The 20,888-nt window shown below is 46.7% G+C and overlaps 1 protein-coding gene across 5 annotated transcripts in view; it reads right to left on the bottom strand.

Moving 5' to 3' along the window:
• The window catches only part of afap1 (actin filament associated protein 1), a 56,317-nt gene that overhangs the window by 5,658 nt on the left and 29,771 nt on the right, over positions 1-20,888 (bottom strand). For 4 of the 5 annotated variants that reach the window (XM_023825423.2, XM_023825422.2, XM_023825424.2 and 1 more), the window contains exons 4-12: positions 12,530-12,638; positions 12,147-12,358; positions 11,458-11,637; positions 7,408-7,494; positions 6,853-6,928; positions 4,549-4,698; positions 4,016-4,227; positions 2,649-2,794; positions 1,470-1,584 (exon numbers count right to left, since the gene is read on the bottom strand). In XM_023825423.2, the coding sequence (XP_023681191.1) occupies positions 1,470-1,584; positions 2,649-2,794; positions 4,016-4,227; positions 4,549-4,698; positions 6,853-6,928; positions 7,408-7,494; positions 11,458-11,637; positions 12,147-12,358; positions 12,530-12,638 (1,287 nt within the window). Of the gene's footprint in view, positions 1-666; positions 943-1,469; positions 1,585-2,648; positions 2,795-4,015; positions 4,228-4,548; positions 4,699-6,852; positions 6,929-7,407; positions 7,495-11,457; positions 11,638-12,146; positions 12,359-12,529; positions 12,639-20,888 lie in introns of all 5 variants that reach the window. The other variant, XM_023825426.2, reaches the window with a different exon arrangement.

Genomic DNA, 20,888 nt, shown 5'->3' with positions numbered 1-20,888 from the left:
TCTAACCAGCATTCCTGTGAGAGTTTTTAGCGTTACGTCGCTAATCTTTTTTAGCGAGCCAGCCCTGTGACCGTGCCGTCATTTACAGTACGTCACCAGTCGCAGTCAACACCAAGCTAAGAGTTCCCAAATGTAACGGAAAAACTAAATAAATCCACTCTGGATTTATCCTATGCTTGGCACAGTGAAGGAAAAACAGCTCCCTTGTACAAGCTCTAGCACCCAGCTCCAGCAACCTCTGCAAAGTACGCTAAGCTTATTAGGTAATGTTTGAGTTCCCGCTCCGAACCTCGCAGGTGGCGTGTGACATCTTTCGCAAAAAGAGTCCTGTCAGGGGTTGAGTAATCGGCGCTGAGGGAGCCCCCTGTGCCAACACGCCTGGGCAACCACACATTAAATACACGCCGCATTCCAAATTACAGCCACCACAGTCTCACGCTAAGGGATTTGCCAAAACCGGGGGGAAAAATCCCCGGGAAATCTCAGGGACGGACATGCTGGTTTTACAGTATGAGTTATGCTACTACACGCTGAACAGTGCGGCAGAGTGTAATTTGTGCATTAAATCTGGGTCCCCCTGGGGGCCTGATAATTCACTGCGCTGTGTCGTGAGGACAGGTAGGCCAGACGCTGTGCTATTGGCAGAGTGGCAGGAGCGTTAATCACCTGAGCGGCCGTGCTGCGCCCAGACATGGCAGTATTAGTGACAGGAGCCAGAGAGGAGGAAGAGGAGGAAGAGGAAGCTCGAGAGGAGAGGCTCCTGGCTGAGACGGGCGTTTTGTAGTGGCTGGCAGAGGTGGCGGTACCACCAGGTTTGGGAGAGGAGCGGGTGGCCAGCTTCGGGGACGGCACATTCTCGTAAAGGTCCACATTCTCATAGAAGGCCTCCTCCCTACCGGGGCGCCTCCCAGAGGTGGGGGAGGAGTATGCGGCCTCCGGCTCCTTCAGAGGGAGACCCAGGAGGAGAAGGTGGACAGGGTTAGAGAGGTGTTAGGGGAAACCAAGCGGGACAGAACAGCCAAAGCTTTGTTAAACAACTGGAAGTTATGAATCAGAGCAAGAGAGAAGGAATGAGAGACGGACGTTGGTGATGTTTGTCAGCAGTGGCACGTTATATGCAGCAGGTGAAGAAATCAGAGGAATGAAAACAGCACACGCCGGCCTTACCTCACAAATATTCATCAACCCTACGACTCCTGGCTGTCAACATGCATTCACTTGTGCTGTCACGTATTAGATCTATCGTAACCAGAAACTAAAGGAAAACCTTCGCTATAATTTCTACACAATGCTCACCTTTATTAAGTATTTTGGGGCCATATGTATTTGTTTATATGATTTTTATTAATACCTATAATCCATAACAAACTAGTATCTAATTATGTAATGCTTGGTAAGACACAGGGATAAGATTAGAAGAGCATGTGACACTGGTAGAGCATCATGGGAAGATGGACAGGTAAGCTTACCGTTCCATTGATGGGCACATCATCGTAGTGTAGCGCCACTCCGGAAGGACAGGCATAGCCATTGACAGGATTGTCCAGGTACGGATTGGGCGACACCGCACGCTTGCTGGTAAAGCTGGTCACACGCAAACAGGATAGGAGATCACAGTTAAACATGATGCCAAACACAAACACTACAGGCAGTTTACATACACTTTTGTACTGAGATTGATCATTCATCAACAATGTTAACTGCCCTCCATGTCACCTCTATCAAATATCCAAAAATACTTAAGTCAGCAGAGGCTAGAAAAAGCCTGACAGCATGATGTACATCCTCCTTGCCATGTAGTCCGTAGCCACTTTCTCCCATTAACTATCAATCCAGCCTGGCTGAAAGGTTGGGAGGGTTGATGTCCTCTGACAGGCACTGAAATAAACACCCCAAAAGGTCCCTTTGGGATCATTCAAACAGATGCTACAGCCCAATAGCATTGGAATAGTCTGGCTGCTCTGGGAAGTAGGTTTTCTTTCAGTTATCTGCAACATGTCCAGTGTGAGCAGGAAAACCTACCCTCTATAAGCCTCAGCAAGTTGGTCAGCCTGCACAAACACTTTCTCCATTCTTTTTCCTCCAAAGGAACAAGTATATAGCAGGTCTACTTTACTCTTTTGAGAAGTGTATGTGGGATTTTCATTCCAAAATATCCATGTAAGTCACTAAATATGCATTAACCTTCACTGGAAAAAAAACAAGCCATACTTCTATAAACATAAAGGCTTTTCTGACTCTTCCACAACTTATCTGAAGTGGTTTTACTTTTTTCCCCAAATGCAGACAGAAAGAGTCACTTGCTCTATAAAGCATAATTAATTCATTGATGAGGTCTGGCCTAGAGCCTGCAAACATCGTGGGCTGGCTAAACAAGAGCTGCTACACCCAGAATTCACTAGCAGTGTCAAAACTTTACTTTTTTTCATTTGAATGAATTTGCTATGCTGAGTGTATATGGTAAGTGGTGTTTCATAGGATTTTTCTTAATAGGTTAAATTCACCTCTTGCAGTAAGACAGATGTAGAAAAAGCTAAAGAGTAAAGTGCAGGATTCGTGTATAAATCAATCATCTGCTGCCTGGGGAGGTTGTCTAATTCCCTCCCCTTCCGCCCCCAGCTCCACGCCAGAGGGATCTGGGAGCTCACCAGAATGACTGCTTGGCCAGCTGGATGACGTTGGCGGTGGTCTCCACGTCGATGTAGTCATAATGCAGTGCAGCAGGATCCGTTGTGGAGCCCGTCTCAGCCAGGAGGACACCCAACCAGCGGCCCATGTTCTCAGAGGACGATGCCTAAGAAACAAGAATTCAACATTCTAGCAATCTAATGCAGTGTCTACACGATGGAATTCTTCCTATGTTCACTCCTGCAAAGGCTACAAAGTAATGAGAAAAATAATGAGAACATAAAATAGCCCAGTAGATACAATACAACCATATAAAATATACATTGGTGCAGGGCTTCGCACTTTTGCCTTGCACCTCTGGGAGCCGGGTTCGAGTTCGGGTTGCTTCCTGCCTTGCACCCATAGTTTCAGGGATAGACTCTGGAGCAAACTCCCAACCCTTATTAGGAGAAGTGCTGACTGAAAATGGATGGATGGATATTCATCATACATAAAAATATTAAAGGAAAAAAAAAGTAGCTAATAGTGTAAAATATACATATGAATATCGATAGAGAATGTGCAGCATCTGGTACATATCAGGCCACTACGACATAAACTATACACATCTAAATAAGAGGGTGTGACAGGGGTTTGTAGGGTGGGGGCAAATGTAGAGAACTTTGGAAGGGAGGGAAGGAGAAGGAGGAAATAGGGGAAGAAGTCATCAGGAAAAAGGGAGAAATGAAAACGGCCAAAGGACTGCAAGACAAAAGCGTTTAGTGGGCTAAAAGTGGAGTTGAGTAAAAGTTAAGAAGAGTGAAACCGGAGTACGAAACAGGACATAGAGAGAAAGCGGTTTAAAGGACAGGGTGAGAGAGAACAGAGGAAAACTGAGAAGGACAGAAAAACAAACTCCACTTCAATGGTGGCCACAGAAACCACATAACTCGAGTGAGCTGTGCTACAAGTCGGCACCAAGAAGAGAGGCCCCACTGTCATTACCCATCCTAGTGGTGGACATCTGCCTCGTCGCGGGTACATTCAGCGCTGCGGCTCACGCCCCTCCCATAATCCTCCAGCTGAACAGCTAAGATTCCTACTGCACGTATCCCCAACCACCACATCTCAACCAGTGGTGAGACGGCACTCGAGAGTCCGTCAGCGAGGTGCAGCCATTTGGCGCCGAGTGGAGAGGGGGGATCAGTGCGGCCGGGGAACATAAATCGCTCTGACATATGCGGAGAAGAATAACCATTATGACACGACTGAAACGTCTGCAGTGTAGTTTTTCAACCCATGGAGGAATGTGGCCTATGTGGTATGAACAGGCTTTCCCAGTCAGAGACAGAACTAGGAGTTGGTGGTCAGGGGGCTTCAGATCAGACCAAGGTATAAGGGTACCTACCTCGAGCACAGCCACCTCCTGACCGTTGCGCAGCAGTCGGAAGGCGAAGGGGTGCTTGGAGTCCAGCCCGGGGATGACCTCACAGCCCCGCAGCGGCAGCGAGGCCATGTGGCTCTTCAGGTCGGCCCGGTCCTTGTGCAGAAGCAGCTGGTTGTCCTTCAGCCGGCACCAGCGCTCCCGCCAGCGGTTGTTGGACAGGACGTTCAGGTACCCTGTCAGTCATCAGGGAAATCAGCCACTTACACGTCTTAGAATGATTTATCCAGCCCACTGGGTGCTATAAATGGCTGACAGCAGCAGAGTAATTGAGACTCCCATATCGAACAGAGCAGTGCAGTGGAGAGGAAGTGTTTACGTGAATAATCACAATGAAAGGTGAGGCAGTGGACCAGTGTTTCCCAATCTGGTCCTTGGGGACCCCAAGTTCCATATTTTTGCTCCTTCCTATGTCCCGGTACATGGACTATCTGGGGGTTCCCCAAAAACTGGGTTGGGACTACACACCCTCCTCAGACTCTCCCAAGGCCCCCTACCACAGGTGGGGACATCTTCTTCTGCTGAGGAGGTCTGCTCGTCGGTTGATGGCTTCTTCTTCCCCAGGCTGATGATCTTGGTGATCTTCTTCCCTGTCACCTTGCCCACGGCACCCTTCTGATCCACCTTGGCATTCTTCTTCCCTTTAGCTGATGCGTGAGACAGGAGCATGTGAAGGACAGAAGACAACCAGGGTGGTGTGTGGTTCAGCAGGTTAGGACAGTCCCAGGTCAGAAGGTTGTTGGTTCAAGTCCTGTGGCCAGCAGGGTGATGGCTGACTGTTGGGCCACAGAGCAATGGCCCAAACTAAACCGCTCCAAGGGTGCTGGATAAATGACTCTGTGATCTGACCCCAAGCTGCTGACCACAGCATTTGAACTAGCAACCTTCCGATCATGGATACATCAGCCTAGCCTTCTGCACCATTTGCCAAGTGGGACATGCAAAAACCTTACACACATGATCCACATCATTCCCAACAAAAGAGTGAAGCTGCTACAGGTACATCCAGAAGTCAGAGCAGTAATGCTGATCCGGTTGCACCATCATTCGGATTCTGTTGCAATCATTCATAAGGAGAGGATCTTCTGGACAGCACTGACCCTACGGGCGGGCCTTTGGGTGAGCGGTGGGCCAATGGGGTGGCAGGATCAACACAGCATTCAGTAAGGGCTGCCTTTAGTCGTTAAATCAGCCATCTCTGCTACCTCACACTGATACCAGTAAAAAGCATGGAGTCTTGCCCTGGGTCTTGTGTTTGCCACATGTATCAAATGGGACCAAAGGACTTTCTTTAGCTTGTATACTTTACTGATTTAAACGACATGCATACAGCTATAATCAGAGGTCTCTGGCTTCTGAACAGAGGGAGATGCTATGGAAGCTTCAGGACAACATATGGAGCTGTGTCAATACATGATTCAGGCCTGGCGGGTGGCTTCCAGGAGCCGACATCCTGACAGGATTAAGCAGACAGGACACGCCTGCTGTCGCCTTAATGTGCGAATCTGCAGCCATTCCTACATCCTCCTCCCATTTCTGATGCCACGCTGTCCAGTCATAAAGAAGAAACCAGACCCACATATGTAAAAATGCTTGATCTGTAAGGGGAAAATGTATGATCTTGCTAATTTAAATCCAACAAATTGGAACAGTTACCAGCAATGGAAAGTATGTCTATAATCAGAGAATTATCCCAACCAAGAGGGGGGTCAGCAGGCCTACTTCTGAACAAGTCCAGGCCCACAGTGTTGGCCTGGTTTGCTGGTGGCATGCAGGTTTGGAAGGCAGGCGCATGTGGTGCAGAGTGGAGATAAGAGATCCGTCATTGGTGATGGAAAAGTGCTACCAGACTCTCTGGAATCTCAGTCTTTACACATGGGGATATAAAATCTTCTCAAACTCTATAATTATCTGCCCAGCTCTAACAGACATGGTATGTCTGTGGGAAAGTCGAAATACTTTCTGAATATCTGAATACTCCAAACAACAAATAATCCAGGCAAACCCTATCCAACTAGCTAGACGGTTTTGTTTACTCGAAACCACAGATCTACCTTCCGAAGTGATAGACCATTATTTTCAAGTAATTTAAGAAAAGTATAAAACACCATTCAAAGTGGATAGATGCAGTATTTTTGATTTAGCGACCCATGCAAGGCTAGATTTCAGTGTAGCTGTGAAATTTACTTCAGACACTGCAAGCACAGAACAGGCCATCTTGATAAGAGCAAGGGCTCCGGATTCCTGAATGCTGAGGACAGCACTTTCAGCCTGTTAAACTAAACTCTAATCCCCACAGAGGACCGCCCCTCGGGCAAATAAATTCTAATGAAATCCCCTGACTTTTCAGTGAGGATCATGTGTGGATACTCTTTGTTTGATTCTGGCACTCCTAGAATAAAAAAAAATAACTTTTTTTTTAACTTGAAGCTGCCCCAAATTCTACAAGAGGATTCAGTCGTGTTACCAGAAAGTGGTACTCTAGACACCCACATGCCAAACACTGGGAGCTACTGACATCAGGAAGTACACTGGTATTTTATACTGGTATTGATAGTTCGTCTTGAAGCAACAGGAAGTGGAATCAAATAAGCCATGAATGGACGTCAGTGCTTTGTAAACTCCAGAGGTTTAATGTATGACCAAACTATCACAGTCCTGTAATGCCATTGACAGGTTTCACCCACGCTGCTTAACCATAAGAATAATCTTTGAGGAACAAAGGACAGCTTACTCTCATCACTATCTCTTACGGTTCTCCATGCGACGCCCTGCTCACAGTCTCGTACTACAGGAATTACCTTGCTCTTTGGTGTCTGTCGTTCCATTTTCATGGTTCCACTCGCCATCAGAGCTGGGTTTCTCACAGGATAGCTTCTACAAGAGGAGCCAGATCTCAAGAATTACAACACTGTCCTTGTGTTTACAGAGTAAAACACCCAGTGTTGAATTAACACCGGCAGTGTTCATGAGTGCAACTGGTTTCAAATGAACACTGTAAGAGCCTAAAAAACATTGTACAAGTTAATGCTGGATTTTTGCTGGACACACACATACAAAGGTAAATGGCACAGGAACTGTAAAAAGTAATTATGAACCAACAGGTCTGGAATCTGAAAATTATTCATTTCTGGGATGTCACTGGATATTTTAAAAGTATTGCTTTCTGTTAAAATATGCAGTTTTACTACAGACATCAATCTAGTGGTCAATATCCTGTACAAATTTTTTGTAATAAAGCAGTATTTGAAATCTTATAAACTGATATTTTAATAGTCAGGCCGCTGGTCGGTGTGGTTTCTAAACCTGGCACATTGCAGTGGATCTTGGGCTTTAGCCGAGGACTCAGTACTTGCCTTTTCTAGCTCAGTTTTGTGGACTGGCGAGCCAGATCCCACCCCATCACAATCAATGGCTCCATTGCTGCACACTTCCTTCATAACCTTGAGCACAGAAAACCAGTGTTACTATGGCGCCTGAAGCCCCTAGTCCTAGTCCTGGTTCCGGTCAGCTAGTGTCCCGGTTTTCACAAAGTCATCTTGAGAACGGATGCAGCTCATGATGCAAATGCAGGAGGGATCTGGGCCAAAAGGAACAACTAGCTGCCCAGGACAAAGACCTGGACCTCCATCCAGTAGAATCACACACTATCACTTTCGCATCCATACTGTGACGACATTCAGCACCACTTTAAGCAGCCACGCCATCACTGGCCAAAGGATTACGCACAGCCTGCACACAGCACGGCGACAGTGGGCGCTACGGGCTATATTAGTAGCAGTCTCATGGGAGCGCAACGGCTAATCATCGCAAATGAATGACTCTGCCACGTTGTGTGGGTGGGGCACAGGCAAGCTTGACTGATGCAGAACTGAGACTTTGAACCTAGAGCCCAGGATTAGAAGTTCAGCTCCTTCCAAAAACCTAACAGTCATCAAGGCCAGCTATGTCACAAGAGGTCAGCAAGGGACAACTGCGCATTCTTCAAAGTCTTGGGCACATCCCAGAGCAGAGCCACCAGCAAACTACAGGGCTGCGAAGGCCTTCTCAGCATTGTCAGTAAAAGCTGCCAGTTGGTTTTGGCTCATATTGATGCTGAAACTAATAGACCTTGCAAGGAAATTACAGCCACTGGGCCTGTGGTTTGGCTGACATCATAGCCAGGCCTGGTATGTACCAGTGCTCAGCCAGTTTGTGGATCTGTCCTCATTCACATGAAACCCCACCTCCTCCACTCTCTAAGTGTCCTCACTATTGATCTCGTGAATTTATCCCCAATCATTAAAGTTACTTTGGGAGTACAGCCTTCTAAGAGGAACCCTTGGCTGAGTGGCAGATTAGGGATTTGGAAAGTCAAGAATGCAAGTCGCCTTGGTACCAAAAGCTGTAGGTTCAAATCCCAGGAGTCGCAAGCCTACACAGACTCATGAAACGTCTGGCTGAACCATGCATAGATTTGATAAGGCATAACCCAAAAAGTGACTTTACCAGAGCACACAGATAACGAAAATTAAAGCCACAAACATGGTTACTTGACGTTGCTCTGAGCAGAATCCACACATGGACCTTCAAGAAACGCCTCAACAACCATTTGTTCCAGGAATTCCTTTACTAACCCGATGCCTCTTCATGTTCCTTGAATGCTCTTATGTTGCACTGTTGACCCTTGAATAGTATTATTAAGTTCTTGCTTTGTTATAAGTTGTTCTGTAGTTGTGCAGTTGTTGTGTAGCTCCTGCTGTGATGCACAACCTAACTGCACCTATGCCTAGTTGACTACTTGACAGCATAAATGTTTGCAATATGTTATGTGCCTCACTTGTACGCTGCTTTGGACAAATGTATCTGCTAAATATATAAATGTAAATATGAAAAAATGAGGCTGATTCCTACTTTAAGCTTAAACTCATTTTAAGCTGACTTAGGTGCCAATTCAGCTATATTTATTTGAGAAGTTCCCACTGGAGATCAGAGAAAGGATGGAAACTGCTTGAATGGACAGACAACCCTGACAGGTTTGGCACTATCACACCAAGAACACTTTCATTGATCTTTGTAAGTGGGATTACCTGGTGCTGAAACACACTGCTCCAACTGCAAACTGAAACACACTGCTCCAACTGCAAACTGAAATGCACTGTAAAAACCTGCAACCTACAATGAACCTAGCCCAGACTGCAAAGCAGTGATGTGGGTAATAATCATCCAGGGACCCCACGGACTGAGAATTACAGATTATGTTACACGGGCAACACAGCACCAGCACAGGCAATGGCGTCTGCTCAGCACAACGTCTCCCGAGGCCACGTGGGTCTCACCGGGCCAGCACGCCAAGCCCCCAGAGCCGGACCCACAAAGAGCGAGAGGAAGGAGGAAGAGGAAGAGGGAGAGAAGGAAACGAGGGCCTCCGTCCCGCCCGTCCCAGGTAGAGGAAGGAGGCCAGGCCTAGATGAAGGGTGGAAGAAAACCGAAAGGAGCATGGAAGGAGGAGAGAAGGAGAGAACACAGAGTGGTGAGGACGTGGCAGAGACACAAAAGAAAAAACGTGGTGGAGATGTAAACAGGAGAAGTCATTATTATAACAGTCTTAAAAACACTTCTTGTAATGTTGCTGTCTTTTATATTATTGCAGAGCATGCAGCACAGCAGCACAGCAATGGATGCTGGATTCCCTGTTCATACACACAGTGCCCAGTCAAGAACTCTGTTGTTGCCTTAGCAGCCACATCCAAACGCCCTTTAATCTTTTAGCCTAATGATGCACTGCAGTATCCCAAGGCCTGCACTGTATTCAGAGCTTGCTTGGAAGCATATTCTTGCTGTACATTTAATTGTACGCTGGAAACACATGTGCTATGAAGTGTACCCCCGTAAAACTGGAGCCAGCTGAACAGTAATTGGCTACCCTGATTGCGGAGTGTTGTTCTGTACAAGAACAGGCACGTGTTTATCCCACACTACCACTTACTGTTTCAATGTGCTCTCAGTAAGCAAGCACCTGACTGAATATGCAAGGCCTTCCTGCCAGCCTTGATGCTTACGGACCATCACTGTTGATCCCTTCCTTTGTTCAGGTGGAAAGTTCAGGTCTAGAGAGTACAAATCCAGACTAAGGTTTTGTTTCCACCAACCAACTGATTAACCTGTGACTGTGATTCTTTATACTCAACTGGTCGGCTGAAACAAGACCTTGGTCTTGGTTTGTACTTCCTGAACCTGACCTTTCCACCTGTACTGCCAGCTGACTTTGGCATATCTTTTACAGATCGTGCAACTTGCAGGTAACCCCAAATCTGGGTATGCACCCCCCCCCCACCCCAACTGATCAATCAATAGACCATCACAGCAGAGTAACAGTATAAATGAAGAGTACACAGAATCCCTAACAGAAACACGAGCGTTTACGAAAGCAAACACAATCAACGCTACGTTCGTCTGATGGCGTCTGTGTGAGGAGTCTCAGAGGCACGCGTTTTCACGGGCTCCTTGGAGACCCATCTACGTGCATCGCAAAGGTTTTTGATGAGGCGGTATGGATCCAGGCAGTGTGTAAAGGTGCTCGGAATTGCAGCACAGGGAATTTCACTGCCACTGCTGTGAACAACGAAACCTAACAGGGAACAAACCTTAAAATAGCACACAATAGGTTCGAAAGATAAACAAAATCTCGACGGAAATCTCTCGAGGGAAGTGAGTTTCCTTTGAGCTCTAACCTCAACACCAGTCCTTCCATTTTTCAAAGAGTAATTCAATATGTCAGAGGTACACGTCTCATGGAAACAAAAAGCGGAACCGAGCTGGGTGTCAGGCGGACAGAACCCTCTGTAGATGTTTTTCTTTTTGAAGTTTTAGGGTACGATTTAAGAAGGCGGTCTGAAAACAGTTCAAACTAAACATCCTAGCTGATATGAGAGGTTTGGGCACCTGTTCCAAATAACCGTGTGACCCTGACATAATATCAGGAAAACAACATCAGTAAAATCGCTGCTTTCTGTTTGATGTTGCTAGATGGTTATATTCAAAGGACTAAACAGCAGGCTTAGGAGTATGTTTTATGTCAACAACTGGATGTAATCTTTACACACACATACAAATGCAGGTTTGTAATTATATCTTTGTGGGGACTCTCCATTAATTTCTATGTAGTAAACTCTAATCCCAACATCATGACCGTAATCCCTACCCAGCCGTAACCCTGGCCAAGCTAAATAGCCAAACTAAATATGAGAATTATGGCATTTTTATTTTTATGATTACAATCACAGATCTTTGTGGGGACCTGAAAAATTGTCCCCACAACATAAAAATAACAGGTTTTTATCACAATGTGGGATACATTTGGTCCCCACAATGTAATATAAATATAATCCACACACACACAAACACGCACACACACACAGCTATACCTTGAGCCACTCCTCTGCCTGCTCCTTGCTCTGTACAGCCAGTACCAGGGCATCTGCCCCCTGGTGGACAATCTTCAGCTCGTGCTTCTTCTTCTTGCCGTCTTTCGGGACATGCGTGATGCTGCACTCAGCCAACGGAAGATCCATTTGTGGGACCTGGTCCTTCGAAGACTTGTAGCACTACCAGGAAAGTGTGGTACAGAGGCAGAGTCAGACGAAGAATTACGAGGCAGAACTGTGCACAGTACACAGGACTATAGGAGCTGAAGATGCACATTAATATGGCAGCCTGATATGAGCCTCTATTATACAGATAGAAGATCTATGCTCACTGAGGGCTGAGGCAGAAGAAGCTCACTCAGGTGTTTATATGGTACTCTCTGAACGAATGTCTGGTTTTGTCACCATTTCTGTAGTCAAGCAGTCTATACTGATGCTTTAATCATTTTTTTATCCAAAGTAACTATCAATCCTGACACTTCATAAAGATAAACATGTTGTTCTAAGCTAAGCCATGTTGCTCGGACGCCCAGCAGAGTCTCCTGTCAGGACCCTGCTGTTGCCCACTGTCTTGCATTAACACTTTCTTGCCTATTGCTGCCTGCATTACAGCTTGTTCTTCCTCATCATACCTCACTGTACCCAGCATGCCCCATTTTCCATGTTCTACCCCATTTGGTCCTACATACCAGGAGCCTGTTGTCCTTGATGACACAAAGAAGCTTGGTCCATTGGCCGAAGCGCTTCTTGCGCAGCAGGAAGGCGCAGATGCGTGCGTCCTTCACCAGGTCCATGGAGGCCTCCTCTGATGGCCATTGGTGCCTCATCTTCTGGCCCTTTCCGTCCTCCTCCTCCTCATCATACGACTCATATGAGCTGCTCATGGCATCCGAGTCGTAGTCTGAAAGGTTCCAGATATTTACACCAGCTGACACTTGCTTCTCAGATGGACAAATGAAATTACGAAACTTTAGAGCTGGTTATACAGACCAGTTACTTAATCCAATCAAAACACTGGGCATTAGGCCATTAGGTCAGGGTGGGGGGAGATTACACAATTCAGGAGACTCACGAGATGTGATGTACTCAGGGGCCTTGCCCGGACCAAGGGGCACTGCCTCTTCATAGTAGCCCTCCGGCAGGGACGAGCTGGGCAGGGGAGGTGGCCCGTTGTCTGGAGGCTGGGGGACAGATCAACAGTAACATCAGGCTAACGTTCATGTAGAACTGCCCTGTCGAAACAAAGACGCAGTTTCTCCAGAGCGAACAAATGATGGTGGATTACATGTTCTGATGCAGGGTTCACTGTAGCATTGCTGACACTGAAAATTTGCAGTATCAGCCTTTAGCTGTTAGGCACTTAACCTAGATCCCAGCATCCAACTAGGTTAATGAATAGAAGCTAAAATTCTTATGCAAGCTGCTGCAGACTAAACATCTGTCAAAAGCATAAATATTGACAGAAGCAGGGACATGAGTGAAACGTACAAATGCTCGGTTCTGTAAATGGTATTGTGACTGCGCAGTGTCAACTGCGGTCAGCTCACTGGCACTGCCGATCTTAGCGGGGGAGCGACGAAAACATTCAACGCGACTGTTTCCAATCACGCATCCCAGACGGAGAGCAGGCCTGCGTCAGCCGAGTCTCTGAGCGCAGGCAGGCTATCAGGGGTGACCATCGGGGGACAAAGTCAACTCGCTAATCAGCCTGGCTGCCATGATCCTCAAAGAGCTAGGTAGCATGCCTCGCGCTAACGGTCTGCTGTCAGGTACCAGCTTGGGGAGCTATTACACAGAGAAGGTAGGCAAAAAGATTACGGAAGGAAAAAATAAACAGCTTTAGCTTAGCATCTCCTGCAATCTGCAATCTGGGACCAAACTTATCGAGTAAATAGACTGAGCTTACGCTGGGTGCCTTGGCTGATGGTTTTAGCCAAATGGATTTACAAAGCTTGTGCAAGTATACAGCTGGATATTTTCAAGGGACAAGTAAAAATTCAGGGTGGCTCAGTGAGCAGTACTGTTGCCTTATACCTTCTGGGATTGGGATTTGAATCCCACATCCACACAGCTCAGTATTGCATAAATCCCAAAAGGTAACAATTCTTTGGGTTATGAAACTGATGTGTTTACAGGTGTTTTTGTAAACTGAGACATTAGCCATCGTAAATGCACAGGGGCAAACTATCATCATGACGGTAAACCCCACTCGGGCTCCAGCAAGTCGCCACCCCCTCCCTCGGAAAGTCCTCATCTCTTCCACATTTATTTTCTTTATGGGCATTATGTGTCATTTTTTCCCGTCTGTGGAAACATGGGGGAAGTCCCCCAAAGGCCACCATTAGGGAGCTGGCACGAGTGCAGCAGTCAGTGATGGAGACACCCCTGTCACCGTGGCAACGGAATACACACGTAAAGGAAAGAACCCCGGACCAGGATCCAAGGCATACAATCACTACTCTCTTCAAGTCCATAATCCATTGAATGCAATGCTTTGCCCTAAACATTCTGCACTTGTTTTACCTTGATTGTTATTTTTATTGTTATTTCATTTTCTTTTTTAGTATTACGTTTTCCTTTGTATTGCACATTTCCTTCAGCACAATCCAGAAAGCAGCCAGAAAATTATCTCACTACAAAGAATTACAGTGTATGATTGCGTATGTGATAAATAAAACTTGACGGAAAAAAATGCATCTCTTCATTACTGCATGATCATTAGAGGAACACAATTACAGATATCAAAATCAGGTGTTGTGGGTTTCGAGTTTCATATGTCACACACACAAACACAGTGCACATGTGTATTATGTTATATAACCAGTTAAATAAAATATGACAGTGAAGTAACCCATGAAAAAGTGTTAAGAATAAAGTGGTAAGTCAGGTCGTCCTGTCCATTTTAAGAAGGGAGGTGGGTATGCTGGTTCTACTTCCAGAATTGGGTCATTGAGCCAGGGCGAGTAACTCATTATACCCCGATGAAAGATGCAAAGATGCTCCGGGCTTTTCGTTGGCAGGCAGTCCTTAATTACCCTGCGTTCCTGTGCCGGCTCCCACCTCCTGCCAAGATTTTCCACCAGCAATGTCATTAACCACCACCACCGCCCCCCCCCTCCCCCCTCAGTCCTGCATTCACAGCTCAGGCTGTGGCTGCACCCCAAAGCCTTATCGCATTTCCCCTGAGAGTGATACTGCTTCGTGAACTAATTCTTGGCAAATCCATCACCCGCCGCCCCCATCGCCAAAGCCCAGGCCTGCCCCCACATACACACAGGCTTCCAGCACCCTAGTCTGCATGTCTAAGAGAAGCAAAAGAGATGGTGTGGCACAGTAATCCGCCGGCCCGGTCCTCTGGGGCCCCGAGACCCTCCCAGCTCCCCAGGGATCTAAAGCATGGACTGTGTGGGGGTCCCCGAGGACCGGCTTGGGAAACAGTGGTGCAGCATATCTAGGGGGTAGGCAAACACTGACGGCTGAACAATGAAGGCAGTTCCTGCTCACTTCCCATCTCGTCTCTGTTTCCGCTTTCTCCCAGTTGATGTTGGAAGGCCACGCCGGTTATCATGCCATCAATGTATGTTTGCTTTCTGTCTGGAAAACTGTTCCTGTACCGAATGCCGTGTGTTCACGCGCCAGGATTTATGAGGCCGTCACAATGTGCACGTACACTCCAAGAGGCTTTTATTTCTTATCTTTAGCAGAAAGATGGAAATTAATGAATCCTGCTTCTCTGCCACAAACTGGAGGCATGTTGTGACCTCACTGGTGTGGCGACGGACCCTGAAGCCTGGGGCTCTGAGTCCCAACTCGGGGGCCTCTGTGAAAAAGTGCTTATCTGTGTTTCAGTGTTCGGGAGGGTCAATGAGGCACTGCTCCCCTTACCCCCTATTGACAGAACCCTGGAGAGATCGATATATCTCCATCAGCTGTCAGCGTGGCTGAGAAAGTCTTGCATCATCTCATAAAGCACATCTGAGCGCATGGCTTTTGGTCAGCCGCCTTCCCACAAACACTTGCAGTTTAGCATCAGTCCGCGTGGTTGAAATTAAGTGTGAACTAGATCCGAATGACAATCCAGAGCCTAAAGTGCAACGTGAAGAAACAAACACAATCAAGTAATGAATCAAGTTGATTTCAGTAATGTATAATAGCCCATTTCCTCACATGGATATATAATGGGGAACAGGTGGCTATTGCAGACTAATCTCACGTAACAAAAACCAACCGGTTAACTGTTCTGGCACCAAGAGTTACGTTTCCAGGTAATTATAACGACTGGAAATGACCCCCAGTTAATGCCGGGTTTTCTGATTGGCTGATTAGGCTGCCAATAACAAGTGCCCATTGCCATTACACGGCAGACTTATGCTGTCAACTTCACTGCATGTTTGGAAAGCTGTTAGAGCTGTTAACATAAACTTTGTTTCCAATTTATATTGCCGGCCAGTTTGCGAAAGGATGGAGGAAGTTATCTGGAAGGTTGATGGTCTTTAATAATAGCTGTTTTGTTACATTCTGGTGCCAGACTCAGGCGAGTCTTACAGAGCTGCAGGATCTGAAGGATATGAAGGTGCCTAGGGAAGAGATCATCACCCTGCCAGGAAATCAGCCTGGCTGCTGTGGATGCTTCCTGGACACCCCAGACAAAGCATTAGGGTCAGGTTCTCCATATCCAGTCCATGATGTTCTCCAAACCCACATGGTCCAGGACACCAGGCCCATCTCGGGCCAGCTGCAGAATCGGCTCTGCCGCCCTTCACCAAGCCCCTTCTGCAGCGACCCTGTTATCGCTTCAAACTCACTTCCCAAACACACATTTAATATTTCCCAGTCTTAAGCATGTTAGTGGTGGCATTCCAGCAGCAGAACCCAGGGTTTATCAGTGCATCTAGATTTTACAAGGGAAAATTCCTTCAGAACCTGAGGTTCTGGAACCAGATCTGAAATTCCACTCCTGGTTTGAAGATTTAAGTATTTATACAATACAATGAGCCGGCCCTGGCCAAGCACAGCAGAGCAGCAGACACATGCACACAGGCATGCACAGCCTGTGACGGGGCAATCTGCTAGCAGCAAAGATAACAAGAGCCGGGACCTGGGGGGGCTGCTGCTTTACCTCTTTGAGGCCCGATCTCAGCCCTCTGGAAGTGACCTTGCCGCCAGAGCTTAGTGAATGAACCATTGTACCTGGAGAGAAAGTCAGCCTGGACTCGGCGTCGGCTCTCAGCAACCCCCAGCCTGGCCAAAAAATAATGACCAGCAGATGGAGTAGCGGCTAAAGAACTTCCACTGTGTATAAAAATTCTAAGCCCAATTGCAGAACTGTATCAGCTTGGCCCGCTTGTGTAAAAACGGCACCAGGCGAAGTCTCGCCCAGCCCAGGGAGCACAAGGGCGGCTCTGTGTCCCGAGGCCCGTTTTCCGAGAGGCACGTCCAGCACTATTTTTATCTGCTCTGCCTTCCCTTCCGCCGCCCACACAGGTGAAACGTGTTCATTTGGCCAGAACAGGAGGCCTGTGATGAGCAGGGAGCAGAGATGCCCCCTACTGGTCCATATGCAGAGCACGCTACTTGTGTAGGTGCACTGACTGTCCGTCAGGGTTATTATCGTGAATGAAAAGCATCACAAAATTGAAAACTATCAGCAAAAAATTCTCATTAACTGAAACAAAAATATAAACAACTGTTTACCAAAAAATTCTAAACTAAAATTAACTGTTCAATACAAAACAATTGTATACAAAGCAAAACCACATAGTCCATAAAAGAGATCCTACTAAAATCCATATCATGCTAGAGATTATAAACACCCAACAGGTGGCAATGAATTTTATAAGTGAAGGTTGAACTCAAGTCCTACTTCAGACTAACCAACAAATTACAAACATACTTTGCATACAAACTGATGAAAATGAGATAAAAAAAAAGAAAGTTCAATATGGGCCTACTTTGATTATGACGTTGTTTCTGACCAAAGCAGGTATCTTATTGTGATGCATTACTTAAGGAGAAGAAGCTTATATGAAGAAGTTTACTTAACGTTCAAAGGAAAGGTGAAGGACCAAGAGAGATTATCCAAAAAAACATTTCTGACCAAGGCATGAGCCCTGCAATTCACTCCCAGCTCTCCCAGAGTCAACACATTCAGCTAACTCTACCTGAGGTCCGTGAAAACAGCTGAACACCGGCAACATGAAGAGGCTTTGCTGTGTATGTTTATAGAGACAGGAATGTCAACAACACTCTTCAATGACAATAGACTCACACAATTTTGCAGCACACTAAAGCCCAGGTGTACAACACCAGGACAGGCCAGGGCTGAATTTCTACAAAGATGAACACAGCAATTCAGAAACTTAAGAGAATTGTTGGTGAGGCAAGAAAGTTAACTTTGTGTGTCTGTGAATGGCGATCCTCTTGTCAGTAAGACATGCTCCTCCTAAAAGGGTCTGTGTGGGTCAGGAACAATGGCTGATGTTTGTAAAAGACTCCGATGCATTTGGTATTCAAGCAGTAGGACAAGTACTGTGCGTCACAGTCCGCCATTCTATTCCCAGCAAAATAAAAACATAATGAAGTGTTCCAGTTAAAGCATCCAGCTGTGAAAATGACTAAAGATACTGTTAGACACAGTATGCCATTTTTCGGGGGTATGGAATTGAGAAGGTGTGTGGTAGGTAAATACCGAAATACAATGGTCAGATCTTTCTGGAAAATACTCTCGGTGTTAGTCACGGTGCCGGCCAGCCGCAGCCTGAGCTCATGTCCAAACGGCGTAGGAGAGCGGTGTCACACATCTGCGCGCGTCCACGTCTGAGAAAGAGTCGGAATAGCTTTCCCATCCTCGTCCGACATTTCGAGACGGTCCCGTCTCACTCCAGAGAAGTTTCCAGATGCCGTGGCGTCACGGGGTGGCCGGCGTGACCGCAGCGCCACGCTCGTGAAGTTATGGCAAAAGGTACGGCGTCATTACATCCTAGTATGACTGCTACCATAGCAACCAAGGGCTCCCTTATGACATACAGTTACTCATTAAATAGAGTCGATTTCCATTCTTTTGTTCTGGGCGCAATGCGAATTAAGTCACTGGATTCCCTGCAGTGGTAACCCTAATATTAGTGGTCGAACATCTGCACAGCGTAGTGGCATAAAGCAGACATAAGGCTTTGTGGCATCCAAACAATTAGACACCTTTAAGGTGTAGTATATTGAATAAATTAATCAAACTGCGCATCCTGTCTTTTTATGAGGATTTTACAGTGTAAACAAAATAAAGATAAACTTGTTAGTATAGGAGCATCTAGCTCAGATTTTTGCCGTAGGGTTTAAAGTCGAACCATGTATAACTATATAAAACAAATGAAATGGTAAGGGGGAGTATTTTTTTACTTCATTATGGGACAGTCAGAGGGCTGTGACATCAGAGTCACACCAGAAATTCCTCAGTGAGGGTGACAGGACTGGCTGTGACATCAGAGTCACATCAGAAATTCCTCAGTGAGGGTGACAGGACTGGCTGTGACATCAGAGTCACACCAGAAATTCCTCAGTGAGGGTTACGGGTCTAGCTGGGACATCAGAGTCACACCAGAAATTCCTACGGGTCTGGCTGTGACATCAGAGTCACACCAGAAATTCCTCAGTGACGGTGACAGGACTGGCTGTGACATCAGAGTCACACCAGAAATTCCTCAGTGAGGGTTACGGGTCTAGCTGTGACATCAGAGTCACACCAGAAATTCCTACGGGTCTAGCTGTGACATCAGAGTCACACCAGAAATTCCTACGGGTCTGGCTGTGACATCAGAGTCACACCAGAAATTCCTCAGTGACGGTGGCGGGTCTGGCTGTGACATGTGACATCAGAGTCACACCAAAAATTCCTCAGTGAGGGTGACGGGTCTGGCTGTGACATCAGTGTCACACCAGAGATTCCTCAGTGAGGGTGACGGGTCTGGCTGTGACATCAGAGTCACACCAGAGATTCCTCAGTGAGGGTGACGGGTCTGGCTGTGACATCAGAGTCACACCAGAGATTCCTCAGTGAGGGTGACGGGTCTGGCTGTGACATCAGAGTCACACCAGAGATTCCTCAGTGAGGGTGACGGGTCTGGCTGTGACATCAGTGTCACACCAGAGATTCCTCAGTGAGGGTGACGGGTCTGGCTGTGACATCAGAGTCACACCAGAGATTCCTCAGTGAGGGTGACTGGTCTTTTCTTTAGAAGCAGCTTCTTGTTGCTTCTCCCCAGCAACAGAATTCAACCTCCCTATGTATCTCTTCTGAATATATATAAAAAAGAAAATGCCTTGGAAGAGTAATTCAACATCTGGAGTGACAGGGGAACATGAGCACTATATGGAAGTAAAGAAGAAAGCCTTAAGTTAAGTACAGGCAATCAGACACGGAGCTCTGGCAGGCTCCTCCAGGATGTTGGCGGGCTGCTGGAGGGAGGAAATGAAACACAAATGGAGCTTGTCTGACTCAGAGTCCTCTGTGTTATGGGTTGGTTAGTCAGCAAGCTGGATAGGCGGGGGTGTATGTGCTGCGGTGTGTGTGTGTGCGTGTGTGTGTGTGTGTGTGTGTGTGTGTGTGTTGGGAGGGTGGCAAACCCGCCAACATCAACACAGATGGAACTCATTTTGGCCTCAACGCCTGGTCACCACAAGCCCTCCAACAGTTCCGATGCTGCTCAGTGCAAATGGGCCTGACCGACCTGTCAGGAGATATGAGCACTGAACTGTACAAGGTCGGTCTTCACTTGGGATGGTCTATACCTGGAATGGCCTACACACTGGATGGTCTACACCCGTGCCTGGACATGCTCCTATCAATTCTGCAGCCTTGAGGCTGGCCAGCGGCCCTTCGGTTTATCCTCATGCTGCTGGTATGCATGAACTCACCATGTTACGTCACCAAAAAACAATGACAAGACCAACAACAATAGCCCGCATGTCACATGGTTTGTATCTTCCACCAAAGGACTAGACTCCTCAACTTTCTCTCAATACCACAGCTAATAAACAAGGTCTAATCAATCAAACTCCTCTTTGTTTAATGTCTACCAAAGAACTCCTCACGTTGCTGTGAAGTTAGCAGGAAGCTACGTGTGATGACAGCTACAGGCACCATGTCCACCTCGTACTGTGGGTCAAACACACCACAGCTGGTACATCTACACCTGAGGAGCAGGCAGTGTCTCTGGATGCCTGTGGAGAACCCCTGGCATAATAGATAAAAGACAGAACTAAAAATCAAATGCATGAGTTTTAATGATCTTTAACTGATATGGACAGATGAATAAACAGAAAGTAACTGTGTCCAAGACTTTTGTTTCCTCTCATTCGTTTGCATTTTAGACCAAGCTGCTTAGAGGGCTGCATTACCACTCCTGTTCAAATCAAAAAACGCCTTTTGTTCATGAACA

This window comes from Paramormyrops kingsleyae, chromosome 12 (genome assembly GCF_048594095.1).
Source record: "Paramormyrops kingsleyae isolate MSU_618 chromosome 12, PKINGS_0.4, whole genome shotgun sequence".
Taxonomy (NCBI): domain Eukaryota; kingdom Metazoa; phylum Chordata; class Actinopteri; order Osteoglossiformes; family Mormyridae; genus Paramormyrops; species Paramormyrops kingsleyae.
The sequence above is the reverse complement of the archived record's forward strand: the minus strand, read 5'-3'. Positions and strand labels throughout refer to the sequence as shown.